This window comes from Callithrix jacchus, chromosome 19 (genome assembly GCF_049354715.1).
Source record: "Callithrix jacchus isolate 240 chromosome 19, calJac240_pri, whole genome shotgun sequence".
Classification (NCBI taxonomy): Eukaryota; Metazoa; Chordata; class Mammalia; order Primates; family Cebidae; genus Callithrix; species Callithrix jacchus.
This window is the reverse complement of record NC_133520.1, coordinates 51,745,073-51,761,625: the sequence shown is the minus strand read 5'-3', so window position 1 is coordinate 51,761,625 and position 16,553 is coordinate 51,745,073. Positions and strand designations below refer to the sequence as shown.

The window sequence follows — 16,553 nt, the reverse complement described above, 5'->3', positions numbered from 1 at the left end:
CAAGTATTTCGGCATATCTTTTTATATGTTTAACATAGTTTAGTGAACTATGTTAATTTTTTATACCTCCTGTTGTATAAATTATTAAATCAGCAAGGATAGAGGAAGCTAAAATTATATAACTACAAGTGAACTTAACTACCCATCAAATTGATAGCATAGCCACAAAATGAACTGAAAAATAATTAGAAAATAATTAATCTAGGTAACTTTTGAGCATGATACTCTGGCAGTACCTTACTGGTGATGTGTATTCTAAAAACAATAATAATACTAGGCCAGGTGTGGTGGCTCAGACCTGTAATCCCAGCACTTTGGGAGGCCTAGGTGGGCAGATCACAAGGACAAGAGATTGAGACCATCCTGGTCAACATCATGAAGCTCCGTCTCTACTAAAAATAAATAAATAAATAAGTGAGCTGGGCATGGTGGTATGCACCTGTAGTCCTAGCTACTTGGGAGGCTGAGGCAGAAGAATTACTTGAACCCGGGAGGCAGAGGTTGTAGTGAGCCAAGATCGTGCCACTGTACTCCAGGCTAGTAACAGAGCGAGACTCCGTCTCAATAATCACCATCATAATAATTAATAATAATAACTTCTAAACAGTCTTGAACTTTTCCTTAAAGATTTGTGTATGGTGGTGTTAGGGGGGTAGCAATCCATGTGTATATTTAAGGACCGAGCAAATGATACTGCTGTGAGCTAGAGTTCTCACGGTGGGAGAAGGGAGATATAAATGTGAAATAGGGGAAGGAGAGGAAGAGACCTTTGATACAGATAAGATTGAAGGTCTCAGAATAAACTTTAATTGATTATTCAATCATTCAGTCTATAGATGAGTCAATCTTTTAGCTGTATCTACTGAAAGGGGCTAGAGGCAAAGACAACTAGTAGCAACAAATGCAACTACTGCAGCCCTAGATTTTGGTTTCCAAATGTAAATTCCCCACCTAAAGGATCATGGCTCCTTGGCAAAATGGCTGATTCTTCCAGGACTGGAGCAGGGAAATAACTAGCCCCAGAATATCTTGTTTGGGCTGAAAGCAATAAAGTGCTCACAAACTGATGAGGATATATCCAAGAAAACTCAGGAGGCACATGAAGAAGGTCTCACTTGCCAAATTTTGGATAACTTAAACATCAAAAAGAATGATGATAGAAATAGATTATACTCCCATTGAATTAAAAAATGAGTCTACGAGACCACCTAAAAAGCACAACAAAACTATGAGGACAGGGGGAAAAAAACAAACTCTTCTTTTTTTTTTTGAGACGAAGTTTTGCTCTTGTTACCCAGGCTGGAGTGCAATGGCGCGATCTCGGCTCACCGCAATCTCCGCCTCCTGGGTTCAGGCAATTCTCCTGCCTCAGCCTCCTGAGTAGCTGGGATTACAGGCACACGCCACCATGCCCAGCTAATTTTTGTATTTTTAGTAGAGACGGGGTTTCACCATGTTGACCAGGATGGTCTTGATCTCTTGACCTCGTGATCCACCCGCCTCGGGCTCCCAAAGTGCTGGGATTACAGGCGTGAGCCACCGCGCCCGGCCAAAAACAAACTCTTCTTTACAGAAAAATATCAGAAAGAAATATCAGGAAGAAAATTAGAAAATTGCCATTTTGCAACCACCATTGTAATAATTATTTTAGTAAAGCATCATCAATTTATGCCATAACTTGGGTGAAAGACTTCTGGAAATACAATCTATACAGTCTCCAGGTTTCACTCCACAGATTGCTCACTAAATAGAAAGGGGGAAACTGGCAATCCTACAATAGAGACATCTGGCTGACCCTACCTTAAACAATGATGGGGGCTGGGGAGACGTGGGAGAATCATATCCTTTTGATATGTAGCATGACGAGGATACAACACTGACACAGAGGCTTAGAGAACTCATTTTAGACTAAGAACAATCAAGAGATGTGACAACTAGAAGCCATGTTTTATCCTTGTTTGAATCTTGGATACAGAAAAACCAAACCAAACCCCCAGTTCTATAAGACATTACTGGCATAACTGTGGAAATTTGGATAGGAACTATATATTAGACAATATCATTATATCGATAACTTTTCTGGGTGTGATTATTATGTGGGAGAATGTTATTTTCCTTAAGAGATATCTGTTGAGGTTTTTAGGGGTCATGTGTCTTGATGTCTGCCATATATTCTGAAAGGGTACAGCAAAACTGGCCGGACCCTCATACATCTTAGAGTTTTAATACATGCCATTCCCCTTGCTTGGAATGCTGTTCCTCCTCTGCTCATCCCTGCACAGCTAACTCCTATTCATTCATCAGAATTTCAGATTAGAAGTTACTTCCTCCTCTGGGAAGCCTTCCGTAAGTACACATGCCTAGATTCCATCTTCCATCTTTACTGTATAGCACCTGTACTTCCCCTATAGTAACAATTATAACTGTGTTATTCATGCCTGTTTATCTGCTAACTACATGGGGAGAAGATGTCAATACACCTTGTTCTCCTGTCGTCTCCACAATAACCAGCAGACCATCTGGAACTCAGTCTGTTGTCATAGATGTAAGTGCCGTCCAACAAACATGCCCAGTTGGTCCCTCAGGCATGGGGTAGAGCTGTACCCTCCTTCCCCTTTGAAGTGAGGTATGCCATGCAACATTCCCTGACAAAGAAATATGAGGACAACAGGTATCTGCTATTGCCAAGCAGGAGCTCTCAGAGCCAGAGTATGACACCTACTCAGTGTCCTGCTGCCATAGCAACTAGCATGATCATCCAGAGTCACGGGGGGAGATGATAGCGAGCAATGCTCCCACTCACCCAAAAATCATGACTCAAACAGCCTGTGCTTCTTTTTCTTTTTCTTTTTTGTTGAGATGGAGTCTTGCTCTGTCATCAGGCTGGAGGGCAGTGGAGTGATCTCAGCTTACTGCGGCCTCCATCTCTTGGATTCAAACGATTCTCCTGCCTCAGCCTCCAGGGTAGCTGGGACTACAAGTGCATGCTACCATGTCCAGCTAAGTTTTTGTATTTTGGTAGAGACAGGTTTTCACCATGTTGGCCAAGATGGTTTCAATCTCATGACCTCGTGATCCGCCCACCTCAGCTGCCCAAAGTGCTGGGATTACAGGTGTGAGCCACCGAACATGGCCCAGTGTTTCTAAATACCTATAATGGATAGGACCCCCTACTAACCATACCCCTGACATCCCAAAGGACCATGTTAGATGTGTAGTACACACAAAAAATAGGGCCAGGTGCAGTAGTTCACACCTGTAACCCCAACACTTTGGGAGGCCAAAGTGGGAGAACTGCTTGAGGTCAGGAGTTTAAGACCAGCCTGAATAGCATATCGAGTCCCTGTCTCTACAAAAATAAGAAATTAGCCAGGTGTGGTGGTGTGCGCCTACAGTGCCAGCTACTCAGGAGGCTGAGGCGAGAGGATCACTTGAGCCCAAGTATTTGAGGTTACAGTGAGTTACAAGTACACCACTGTTCTCCAGCCTGAGTGACAGTGAGTCCTTACTCTGAAAAGAAATAATAAAATTAATAATTAAAAATTAACTTGGTAAAGCCAAACACATATTTAGGTTAGTCATTACTTCAGCATAAGCTAGCACATCTTGACTGACCCATATGTGTCCAACTAATGGCATTAGGTTAAAAATCATCTGAAAGCCCAAATATTCTTCAATAGGGACTAGTCAAATAAGTTTCCCTTTATAGACATAGTGGAATACTATGCAGGCATAAATAATGAGGAGGCTGTATATGTCACAATCTCCAAGATGTTCTGTCAAGAGGGACAACAAGGCTATGTATGCATAAATGATTACTAATAGAAGCATTGACCAAGGAACCGAGGTAGGGTAAGAAATTCCAATGAAAATTTCTGGAACAAACAACAGACATTTCTAGATAGATTATGAGGATGAGTTACATGAACCTAAATTTCTTACTCAAAATGATGTCTTACAATTTTTAAAAAGAGGGTATATGAAGAATTTTGGAAAGGCCTGCTGGTGTGCAGCTAGTCCTGTGTCCCATCCCCTCCCTCAGTCAGGAGAGAACGGCTTCAGTGGAATCATTCAGAGGCTTAATATGACTCCCCTACAATTTAGGTGGGGGTAGAAGGCACAGCTGTCTGATTCCTTCCTAGAAAAGGGGAAAGATCAGAGACTGGCTGGCTAGCTGCTCTGGTGGACATATGAGCTTGGCCTGCTCTCCCAGAGTGTGATGGGGAAAAGAATATGTGAATATTGACATGGACAGTGTACGCAAGAATATGTACATATTTGATTTAGGTAATGTCTGAACAGGCTATGGAGCAGAGTAGACTAGAGCAGAAGAAAGCTGGAGGTGGACAGAGTAAACACCAGACAGGGCAAAGATGCAAGACAAGTACCAGAGAGCCCAAGACCAGTTTACCACCATACCAGTCAACAAAGAATGTTCCTGCTCTCCAAAGCCAAGGGTATCAGAAACATCGGTCAATGCGTGAGGGAGGAGGAGGGCAAGAAAGAGACTGTGCCATTCTCAAGTGCCTTCCTTCCTGGAAATGACTGGATGATGGAAGCCTTGATTATGTTATGGAACTGCACATTCTGCAATCTAAAATCAAGTCTGTATTTTGCTGCTTAAAGCCATTATAAAATTTGTATAACCTGTGACCTGAAGTTATGGGGCTTACCCATGTTTTTATCTGAGATGGAAAAAAAAAACTCCTGTTCGTGGCAAATTAAAAGGGACAGTGGAAGACAAATGAGGGTGCTTTATGATTACACTCAGGACCCCTTACATTCCAACTTCCAGTTACATATATATAAAATATCACTGCAAGAAAGCACAAGAAGAAAACAGTGGTTCCATCTCAAGTGGGAAACTAGAAATAAGTGTGAGAGGGAAATTATCTTTTTATTATATGTTATGTACATTTTTAGTGTTTGTATTTCTTCATGCCAATGTGCAACAAATATATATCCATTGATAAGGTTTGGCTGTGTCCCCACCCAAATCTCATCTTAAATTGTAGCTCCCACAATTCTCACATGTAATGGGAGAGATCCAATGGGAGGTAACTGAGCCATGGGGCAGGTCTTTCCTATCCTGTTCTCATTATAGTGGGTAAGTCTCATGAGATCTGATGGTTTTATAAAGAAGAGTTCTCCTGTATGAGCTCTCTTGCCTGCCACCACGTAAGACGTGACTTTGCTCCTCATTTGCCTTGTGCCATGATTGTGAGGCCTCCTCAGCCATGTGGAACTGTGAGACCATTAAACCTCTTTCTTTATAAATTACCCAGTCTCAGGTATTTCTTCATAGCAGTATGAAAATGAACTAATATACCCACATTGTAAAATTACCTATTAGAAATGGTATGGCTGAGTGGGTAAGAACTCCAACGCTTGGGCTTTCATTCTAGTCAGGCCATGACTAGCATGTATTCATAAGCATATCAGCCTACCTCTCTTTGCCAGTTTCATTGACTATAAAATGGAAATAATGATAGTGCCTCACTAGGGTACTGTGAAGGTGAGATTTCTTTTCTTGCAAAGCTCTTATAAAAGTATCTGCCTCCTATGTGCTCAGTAAGTGTTGGCTGTTATTCTTACCTATTCCAATAATAGTAACGTAATACAATTGCAAATGCTAAAGAAAGAAAATGTACCAGATAAAAAAGTATGGAGGCCGGGCATGGTGGCTCACGCCTGTAATCCCAGCACTTTGGGAGGCTGAGGCGGGTAGATCATGAGGTCAAGAGATCGAGACCATCCTGGTCAACATGGTGAAACCCCGTCTCTACTAAAATTACAAAAAATTAGCTGGGCATGGTGGCGTGTGCCTGTAATCCCAGCTACTCAGGAGGCTGAGGCAGGAGAATTGCCTGAACCCAGGAGGCGGAGGTTGCGGTGAGCCGAGATCGCGCCATTGCACTCCAGCCTGGGTAACAAGGGCGAAACTCCATCTCAAAAAAAAAAAGTATGAAAAAATCTGAATATTATTAAAAGTCCATTTTCTTCCTGCAGAGGGCATAAGAAGGAGATTTAGAGAAGATGAAAAAGGAATAAGATACTTAATATTTAAAATTTACCATTTATGAGACCAAATGATTAAAGCCAGAAAATAATAATCTCCTAGTATTAGCTTCCGTACAAAAGAAATAATACCAAGTGAATTAGATTGTTCAATTAAAACAAAAATAATAGAGTATTAAAGTATTAGACATTACCCTTGGGAAAAATACCATGTATCTGAGGAGTGAACCATTCAAAATACAACCAGTCACTAATGGGAGGCAATCTCAAGAAGCCCTAAGAAAAGTGAGAATGGGGCAGGAGATATAACTACCAGAAAATTTGTCATGAACTTGTAGAACTGGAATGGAAAGAAGAAACAAACGCAGAAACACAACCTGGGGACATAGATCCTACCCATAGACATGCATGTGTCTAATGGCAGACGATGAAGATAAATGGGAGGAGTTGTGCAGAAAGAGAGCAACTGTGACTCAAGAAAAGAAGTATCAATTTGAAAAGACTGAAGACAGCTGCCCCAGCAACAAATGAAGGGACTTCAGGAAAGCAGAGCTCTCCACACAGGCAAGCCCTCTGCACACACAGCCCTCTGTCCGCAGAGTCATCTGGAGCAGCAGAAATTGAGAGACAACTGCATGGGATGGCATTCAGCCCAAATCTAGAAGGACTGAATCTGTAGTTCTTTTGGAGGCCCAGGACCCAGGAAGGATGCCTTTTAAGCAACTCCATGCTGCAGGCTCTTAGTCTCAAGTACAACTGTGCTTCAGGCAGATGAGGGCAGGAGTCAGGAAGTCGGACATTCAGGTAAATTATGGAGATAGTGCAAAGGATCAAGCATCTCCATGCAAGAATAAATAAGGACCCCAGATGTGGAAAGACCAAATAACAAGGTTCCGGAGTCAAGGAAAGAAAGCATGAACTATGTGATTCATTCACAAAGAAAGCCTTTCTTTTGAAGAAATTGAATATATTTGCTAAGATTGACCAGAAAAGAGGTAAGTTTTGAGAACAGCAACATGCCAAGCAGTCCAAGAGAATAACAACAATCAAGTGGAATGGGTCAAGCCTGCTATGCAAGGTTGTACAGGTTGCATCCTACACAAAGGTCTCTTGCTGACAGGATTAAATGTGCCAGGAAAGGGTACCTCTCTGGGCAGGCCACCTTTCCATCATTTACACAAAGACATCTTATATGTTAAAAGTAGGGGAGGAAGTCTAGGTGAAGCATGGGGCGGGCGGGGGGTGGGGGGTAAAGTAAGAAGGTAGGAAGGAAGGGAAGGGAAGGGTGGCCAAATAAATTGTAAAACCTTAGGATTCTGCTCGCAAACCTCAACATCCAATTGTACCTTCATGTCTTAGGCCTCAGGAAGCCTTGTTATGGCTTATTCTACTTAAGAGTAGAATAATCCAAGATGCCTAGTGTATGGAGCCAACAACCAAGCTCCATGGCAACTTTCTTTAAAATGTAATGTATTTATATTTCTATCAAAATGTCATTTATTATGCAAGGTGAAGTATTTTGGAAGAAATGGACTGATGTGTGCAGTTTACTTTGAAATGCATCAAGAAAATAAAGTAGAAGAAGGGATCGATAGAAGGATGGACAAATGGATAGATACGTGATAAAGCAAGTATAGTGAAATGCTCACAGGGTAAAAATCAAAGTGCTGTATACAGGGCTGCACAGTAAAATTATTTCAGCTTTGTTGTATGTTTTAAACTTTTTATAATTAAATGTTAGAAAAATATTGTTTGAAAACAGAGGAATGCAAGACCTAAGAAAAGATAATAACATACCAGACTGGGAAATGGCTGTGGGCCATCATAGAAATGTCACCAACTAGCTGTAATAACTATGAGTATGCGTTGGGTGCTTATTATTTGCCTAGTGCCATGTCAGCACTTGACGGAATAATCCTATTAATTATAATTATACCAATTAGAGGCCAGGCGTGGTGGCTCACACCTGTGATCCCAGCACTTTGGGAGGCCGAGAGGGAGGATCACCTGAGGTCAGGAGTTCGAGACCAGCCAGGCCAACATGGTTAAACCCCATCTCTACTAAAAATACAAAACTCAGCCAGGCATGCACCTATTATTCCAGCTACTCAGGAGGCTGAGGCAGGAGAATCGCTGGAACCTAGGAGGCGGATCTCAGTGAGCTGAGATCGTGCCACTGCACTCCAGCCTGGGTGACAGAGCAAGACTCCGTCTCAAAAAATGAAATAAAATAAAAGAATTGTAGCAATTAGAAATGATGCAGTTCTTATCAAACAAAGTCTCTGAGGTTAAATTTTAAAAAGCACAACTGGAAACAGAACAAGTCAGGCTAAAATTAAAGGAAAGGAAACAGAAAGCTACAGCCATAAAACAAGCGTGGAAAGGGCTGCCCATCCTAACGTATTTGTCAGGCCTGGAAAATCAAGTCTAATGTTGCCACTCATGGGTTCTGGAAGGATGTGAAGGTTCCACCCATTCTTCCCATCACTCAACTCTTCCTCTCCGGTGGAGCTGACCATGATGCCACTGGCATAATCATAATTCCACTGTATGTTGCTCCACTGTTTCAGACTTCAAAGTGCTCTTACATGTTCTATGTCAGGCAGCATAGTGTCCGGGAAAGGCCGAAGACTTGGATGCTACTGGACCTCAGCTAAAATGCTGAAGTTTACCACTGACTAACTAGATGACTCTGGGAAAACAGCTGACTCTCTCTGGACCTCAGTTGCTAAACCTATAAAATGAAAGTGTTATCCCCATTTTACAGATGGTAAAACTTAGGTCTGGAGAAGTAAGATGACTCGCACAAGGCCATACAACTGAGAAGAGGAAGAACAGGAACTGTGTCTTTTGACATGAGGCTGGTGCTCTCAGAGCTTACACAAAGCCAGAATCATGCCCATGTGCTCCTTCTGGAAATAAAACTCTGCTCTGAATCTCCATTAATTACCATCTCAAAAGAATAAAGACAAAACACATGTAATAAGTGACAATTTAAATATCTCTCAAGACAAATCATCTTTCAGTGTGTCCAAAAGAAAATGAGCTTGATAAAAACCCAAAGTAAAACTCTTTCCAAGTTATCCAAATTGACTTGCTGTTTTTTGTCGTACGCTTCCAAACATTTCTCACAAATCTATACACAGTTTATAAATGTTAACAAATCACTATTTTCCACATCGTCACCCAGATCTAAGTACCTTCTAGGGGTTAGAAATAAATTTCTAAACCCCTCAAAAATTAATAATAAAAATGTTTATTTAAAATACTCAAAGTATCTGTTAAGTTATAAAGTAGATTAAATAGCGAAACCTTTTTTCTTTTTTTTTTTTTTTTTTTTTTTTTAATTTTTTATTGGATTATAGGTTTTGGGTTACATGAGCAGAGCATGCAAGACAGTTGCGTAGGTACACACATGGCAGTGTGCTTTGCTTTTCTTCTCCCCTTCACCCACATTTGGCATTTCTCCCCAGGCTATCCCTCCCCACCTCCCCCTCCCACTGGCCCTCCCCTTTTCCCCCCAATAGACCCCAGTGTTTAGTACTCCCCTTTCTGTGTCCATGTGTTCTCATTTTTCATCACCCACCTATGAGTGAGAATATGCGGTGTTTCATTTTCTGTTCTTGTGTCAGTTTGCTGAGGATGATGTTTTCCAGATTCATCCATGTCCCTACAAACGACACGAACTCATCATTTCTGATTGCTGCATAATATTCCATGGTGTATATGTGCCACATTTTTCCAATCCAGTCTATTATCAATGGGCATTTGGGTTGATTCCAGGTCTTTGCTATTGTAAACAGTGCTGCAATGAACATTCGTGTACATGTGTCCTTATAGTAGAACGATTTATAGTCTTTTGGATATATACCCAGTAATGGGATTGCTGGGTCAAATGGAATTTCTATTTCTAAGGCCTTGAGGAATCGCCACACTGTCTTCCACAATGGTTGAACTAATTTACACTCCCACCAACAGTGTAAAAGTGTTCCTTTTTCTCCACATCCTCTCCAGCATCTGTTGTCTCCAGATTTTTTAACCATCTCACGCCTTTTTTCTTTTTTAAGATGGAGTCTCGCTCTGTCACCCAGGCTGGAGTGCAGTGGCACAATCTCAGCTCAGTGCAACCTGTCTCCAGGGTTCAAGCAATTCTCCTGCCTCAGCCTCCCAAGTAACTGGATTACAGGCATGCACCACCACACTCAACTAATTTTTTGTATTTTTAGTAGAGACAGGGTTTCACTATGTAGGTCTTGAACTCCTAATCTCAAGTGATCTACCCACTTCAGCCTCCCAAAGTGCTGGTATTATAGGCATGAGCCATGGTGCCCCACCAAAACTTTCTTGATTAAACATGTTTAAACCAAAATTGTGAAAAAAACAAAAACAGAAAGTTCACTGAACTTTGCCTAAGCCCCTGCTGTCAGTAAGCAGTCAGGTTTCTTCTTGGAAAAATTATTGTAAATGAACAAATTGAAAAAGATATTAACAATCACAGGGAACACTGAAGTGCAGAGGAATATATTTCAGCACCAAGATCTGAAGAACAAAGCCTCCATTGGGGAAGGTGACCTTTTATTTCAAGGGGACTTTAAGAGACCAGAAGACCAAAGCAAGAAAAAACGAATCTGCCATGTTTTAATATCTTATTAATAAGATAGGCTAGATATTAAAAAGTAGCATAACAGTAACTACACTCACATACAGTTACTTTATAACAGTTAAAGGCATGGCAGCATAAAGATATAAAAATTTGGGCATACTTGTTTTATTTTTTAACGTCTGATATAAAAGTAAAATTTTTAAGGATAATTTTACTTCTAAAATTTTGAGATTTAGCTGAAAATCACATTTAAACATCATTGAAAAGCAAGTTAATGAAGGACAATGTCCTATTCACAAATGCAAGATCTAAATCAAGCTACTCAATAAAGCATATTTAAGTAGAAACTAAGGGTTCTGACCATATGTACACATAGGTAGAGTTTTATAAAAATGAGCCCATATGCATAGAAAAAAACATCTGCAGGAACACAACATTAAATGCTAATGTGGTTATTTCCGAGGAGTGGGATTATAGGTGAAATATATATTGCTATCATTATCAGGAAATTTTCAAAAAGTATAATGAGGAAGACTATTTAGTGCTGGTTGGAAAAGAAAGAGGCACACAGTTAATTATATATGAGATCAGTGTTGCCAAATGCAGAGCACTCTGCTGTGTACAAGGAAAAACCAAGATGAATAAACAACATAAAAAGCCACATGTCCTCAAAAAAGCTTATGATCTAGACATAGACGTGAAATACATCTTCCAACAACTAAGTACCAACAGAATTTGAAAAGTACTATTAATGCTAATAATAGTCTAACTACAGAATGCTGTAAAACTAATAGTAAATACAGAATGGTACAAGGGCAAGGGAGAAGAGAAATTAATTCTAGCTAAAAGGAATCAGAAAGCATAAGAATGAAGAGATTTTAGAAGATGAGGAAAGAAAAAAAAAGGACCATCTCTTACTGAGCACTCTGCGTGTGCCAGGTACTAAGAAGTACTTTCATGTATTAATTTACTCACGTTTGACTTTCACCCTATAAGGGAGGTACTATAATCATCCCTGCTTTACAAGGAAGGTAAAGCTTGCTCAAGCTCACACTAGGTCTAATAAGCAGCAGAACCAGGATTTCACCCTGGTGAGGGCTGCGCTCCTCGTGACTTTGCTATGCTGTCCCTCTAGAAAAGGGACCCATAGGCTAAGGAAAAATGGATTAAGAAAAATTGTGCACAAAATCAGAAAAAAGAAAGAAACTTGCACTTATTGAAGGGCCTCCATGCAGTTTCTGTATTTAACTCTTGTTATACACATTTTTGGTTAATTTTTTTATGAAGTGGTGATTATGATGATCACATTCATTTTAATGATATGAAAGCTAAGTTTTAGAAAAGTTCAGTATCAGGCCATCAGCTAATAAGTAGCAGAACACAACTGTAAACTCAGGTTTGAGTCCAATCTCGGGTCAAGCCAGACCTGTGGCTTTATTTATACTATCTCATTTAATCCCTAAAACAATCTGTAAATCTGGTACTATTTCTTTTTCTCATTTTACAGATGAGATACGGTAGATAACCTCCCAAAGGTCACACAACTGGCAACTGGTAGACGCAAAACTCAACCCAGGCATCATGATTTCAGATCTATCCATTATCATATCTTCCTATACATTGCTATACATGGTGGTGTAGAAATCACAAGGTGAGAAATTGATAATTGAACCTGCCTTCTCAAAGCAAAACAAGAAAGAAGGTGAGAGGGGAAAAAAGGACCAATAACTGAAATGGGTTTGTTTCTTACATTTCGTTTTGCCTCTTGGCTACAATCTACAGTATTTCGCACCAAACATTATCCCAACCCATCCAGCTCTGAGGCCTAGAGTTACCCACCTACAAAACCGGCTGCATGCTCCCTGCCACAAGCAGAGTGACTCATCCTAACAACCCGCATCAATTCTTGATGAGTCTCAGAGGCCCCGAAGTCCTGTCTACCTCATTTCTTTTCCAGCGAATCTTCACAGCCCCCTTTCCCTGCACGTTCTCCGTCCCAAATTCCCGAAGCCCTAGCCCTTCCGTCTCTTAAGGACCACTAGGAACCCTCTCCCCTCTGAGGCTGATGGCAAGTCGGTGGTTCCTTTCTCCTTCTTCCCTCCATCCTCACAGCGCCCCGAGACCGGACCCTCCCCACTCACCAGGTGCAGGGCCAGGGGCAGCAGCAGCAGGAACAGCCACAGGTAGAGGTGGCAGCTGTTGGTGAACTTGCTCTGTTCAGGGTCGTGGTACCAGCCCCCAGTGAGCGCGGCCCACACGCCCTGCCGGAGCAGCTGCAGCACCTGGGACACCATGCCGGCTGCGCCCCGGGGTTGGAGCAGCCTGCGCGCCCCGGCCGGCTCCCCGGGCTCCCTCAGGTCTAACACCCGGGCCCGCGGGCCGCGCCCCCGCCGTCGCCACCGCCGTCGCCGTCGCCCCCGCCGCCTCCTTCCACCCCACGGCTGAAGCTGGGGCTGCTCTGACGCCCGGACCCGCGAACCGCGGCGCCGGAGCCGGCTGCTGCCGCCGGGCAGGTGAGCGCCATGTCCGAGGGAGGAAGGATTTTCCCGTCGTGCTCAGAGGCGGCTGCTCAGAGGATGCTTCTGAGGCTCCTCCCAGCGCCCGCCCCGTCCCTCCTTAGCCATCAATTCAATGGGAGCCTTTTTCTTGTTCTTTCTTTCTTTCTCTTTCTTTCTTTCTCTTTCTTTCTTTCTTTCTTTCTTTCTTTCTTTCTTTCTTTCTTTCTTTCTTTCTTTCTTTCTTCTTTCTTTTTCTTTCTTCCTTTCTTTTTTCTTTCCTTTATTTTTTCTTTCTTTCTTTTCTTTCCTTTTTTTCTCTTTTTCTTTCCCTACCTCTCTTCCTTCCTTCCTCCTTCCTTCCTTTTTTTTATTTTATTTTTTGCCTCTGCCACTTCCCTTTCCCCTCCCTGATCCTCCTACTAGGGGATGTGCAAGGGTGTTCTCATGCAGAAGGCACACACCAGGATGCATTCCTTGTCCTTGTCCTTTTTTGCACCCAAATATTTACCTCATGCAAGGTCCTGTCACACAGCACTCAAAGTAATTTCTTCTCCTGAGCACTGTCTGCACACCTTCATTCTCCCTAATTAAGGGCTGACCCCAGACGTTCTTTTAGTCTACCTGGTCCTCTGGGACTGATCTTCTGTCCTCCCTGACTTTTTCCTCCTCCACTCCCTATTGTCCAACTTGGTAGATAAAGAAGATAACCACCTTCCTGGTAAAATTTCAGAAGCTTCAGTTAGGCTCCTTAGTTTTTAAATCTATTTTCTAGAACACAATCCAGGCATTAACTGGCTATTTAGAACATTAGTCTAAATCTTTCTATGCTGTTTAGCTAGGAAGACCAACTGGAAAAAAAAGTAATAATCTTTAAGCTATTGTACATTTTATCATTTACAGTGGATACACTTCGGATTCTCTTTTGAGAGCAGATTTTGGCAAGGGAAGAGATAAAAGGGAGCTTGCCTTCCTTTGGGATGAGGAGAGGGAAACCCAGTGTGAGCTAGGGCCTCGGGGAAAGATAAATATTCGAGGACTCCATGATCCCCCAGCATGCCTTCCTTCCCTGCATCATACTTGCCTGGTCTGTCCCCATCACACTTCTCTGACTTGGGTGCCTGCCTATGTCCTGGCCTTGTTCTGGTTTGCAGCAGCACTTGCTGTGGCTGTCCTGGTCAGGCCCAGTAAAGGCACACTGGCATTCCCAGGCTGAAACGTGATAAGGACAGGCCCATTATGAGGAGAGGGCCCAGGACATGAAAGGTCACTGAGTGACAGCAAAAGCCTTACTGTGATGTGTCTTCCATCAGCCATAACCACTCTTCCTTCTACTTTACATTCAAAATGTAATATGGCTGCTTTCTGTACTAGAAAAGTAATTTCCTTTTCTTTTTTCGAGATGGAGTTTCACTCTGTCACCAGGCTGGAGTGCAGTGACGTGATCTCAGCTCACTGCAACCTCCGCCTCCTGACTTCAAGCGATTCTCCTGCCTCAGCCTCCCAAGTAGCTGGGACTAGAGGAGCATGCCACCAAGCCCAGCTAATTTTTTTTTTTTTTTTTAAGTAGTGATGGGATTTCACCATGTTGGCCAGGATGGACTTGATCTCCCGACCTTGTGATCTGCCCGCCTCAGCTTCCCAAGGTGCTGGGATTACAGATGTGAGCCACCGTGCCTGGCTTTGGAAAAGTAATTTTCTTAAAAACACAGTTTGTAAACAAACAAGCTTATTTGTATATCTGCTCAAAATGCTTGCAACCTGCCAGGTGCTGTATAAATGTTTAATGGGTTAATCAACCAACCAACTCCACACTAAAGGAGTGCTGTCACATGCATGGATACAGGAGGAAAGGTCATGCAACGGTCTGTTCCTACACAGAGGTTGTGCCCTTGTTCACTTGTCGTGATACAGCAAACATTTACTGAGCACCTGCTGGTTGCCAAGTATTTTGTAGAAGACGAAGAAAGCAAATATAGGTTAACCATCATCCCTACCATGAAGGAGTTAACAAACTACAAGAGGAGGCAGAAAAATCAGAGACTTGCAATAAAATGTGCTGCCTGTTGTATTATAGAAATGGACACATATCCAGATACATGGAAGCACTGGGGCGCTGTGCAGGGCAGAAGACATGTGCAAGCCTGGGAAGGAGGGGTGGTGTCACTGAGCACTGGAGAACTGGGACTTAAGGCTAAATATTAGCTCTCAAGGCACATAAGTGTGAATAGCTCTCCAGGTACATGTATATGTGGAAGGAGGAGGATGGCAATTTGGAGAAAATGTCAGGATAGTCTAACAAACCTGGAAGGTAGTACTGGGAATGGGGGAAATGGAACAGTAGCAAACTTAATGAGATAAGCAGAGGTCAGTCTCCTGGGCCATACAAAGTTCTTTGGATCTTATCCCAGGCAATGGACAAGAACTGGAAAGCTAAAGCATGCATATGACATGATCACTAGTGCAGGGGGAAATACTGAACTTCCTGCCTGAACCAGCAGGAAGGGACAAAATATTGAGGGATCATATATGACTTAAGGCTTAGAGATCAATCCAATATGGAGATAAAGAGATAAGGAAACTCATGACTTTCCATTTGGGGATGAGGTGACTATACTGTAAAACTAATCCAGTTACGACATATAGGAAGGTTAGCAGAAAAAGATAACTACACTGAATAGAGTTGCTAAGGGACTCTGCAAATCATCGGGGAAAGGTTGTTTCTGAAACTTAGAAGAGGTTTCTGAAGTAGAGATTTATACTTTAGAGAGATCATCAGATAGTCCCATGAAAGGGGATGATAATGTCCTGAGAAAGAATGTAGCTAAGAGGGCTGTGGATTACAAGGATTAAACGCACAGGCAGGACAAAAAGAGAGAGGAAAGTAGGTGATAAGGTGAATCTGATACTATCAAGTAATTGGAGAAAGAACTGTTCAAGAAGGAAGTGGTTAATAGTGTCAAGAGCCATAGAAGAGGCCACGTACAAAGGTTGTTAGGACACAGCCATTAGGAGTGACCTAATGTGACATAGCCTCAGCCATTTTGAGGATTGAAAATGATGACGTGGACAGATGCCGAATTGTGTTGTATTACAAAAGACTGAATGTATAGTGAATGCAAAAGTAGAGGCAGGCAAAGTCAGCTACTCCTTAGAGGAGCCTGACCATGTAGGTAAGGGTGATCTGAGTACAATAGCCAAGAAAGTGTTTGTTTTGACTGATTGGATTTTAATATTAAAAACTAAGTACACTTCTTTTTGACTGCTCTGCTTTCCTTGCATCATTATAGCTTTCACTATTATAACACTTATGTTGGAGACTCCAAAATCTCTAACCTTTTCCTGAATTTCAGAATTAAATCCAGTTAGGTGTCCTTCTACCCGCTGGGTCTCATCATGTTCACATGTAAACTCACTGGCTTACTGTGATTCCACCC

At 42.1% G+C, this 16,553-nt stretch overlaps 1 protein-coding gene across 8 annotated transcripts in view; it reads right to left on the bottom strand.

The window, feature by feature from the left end:
* Window positions 1-13,169, bottom strand: part of PCNX2 (pecanex 2) — a 309,710-nt gene extending 296,541 nt beyond the window's left edge. For all 8 annotated transcript variants that reach the window (XM_035280793.3, XM_035280794.3, XM_035280799.3 and 5 more), the window contains exon 1: window positions 12,763-13,169. In XM_035280793.3, the coding sequence (XP_035136684.3) occupies window positions 12,763-12,915 (153 nt within the window). In that variant the 5' untranslated portion in view covers window positions 12,916-13,169. The remainder of the gene's footprint in view (window positions 1-12,762) is intronic.
* Between the last annotated feature and the right edge of the window lie 3,384 nt (window positions 13,170-16,553).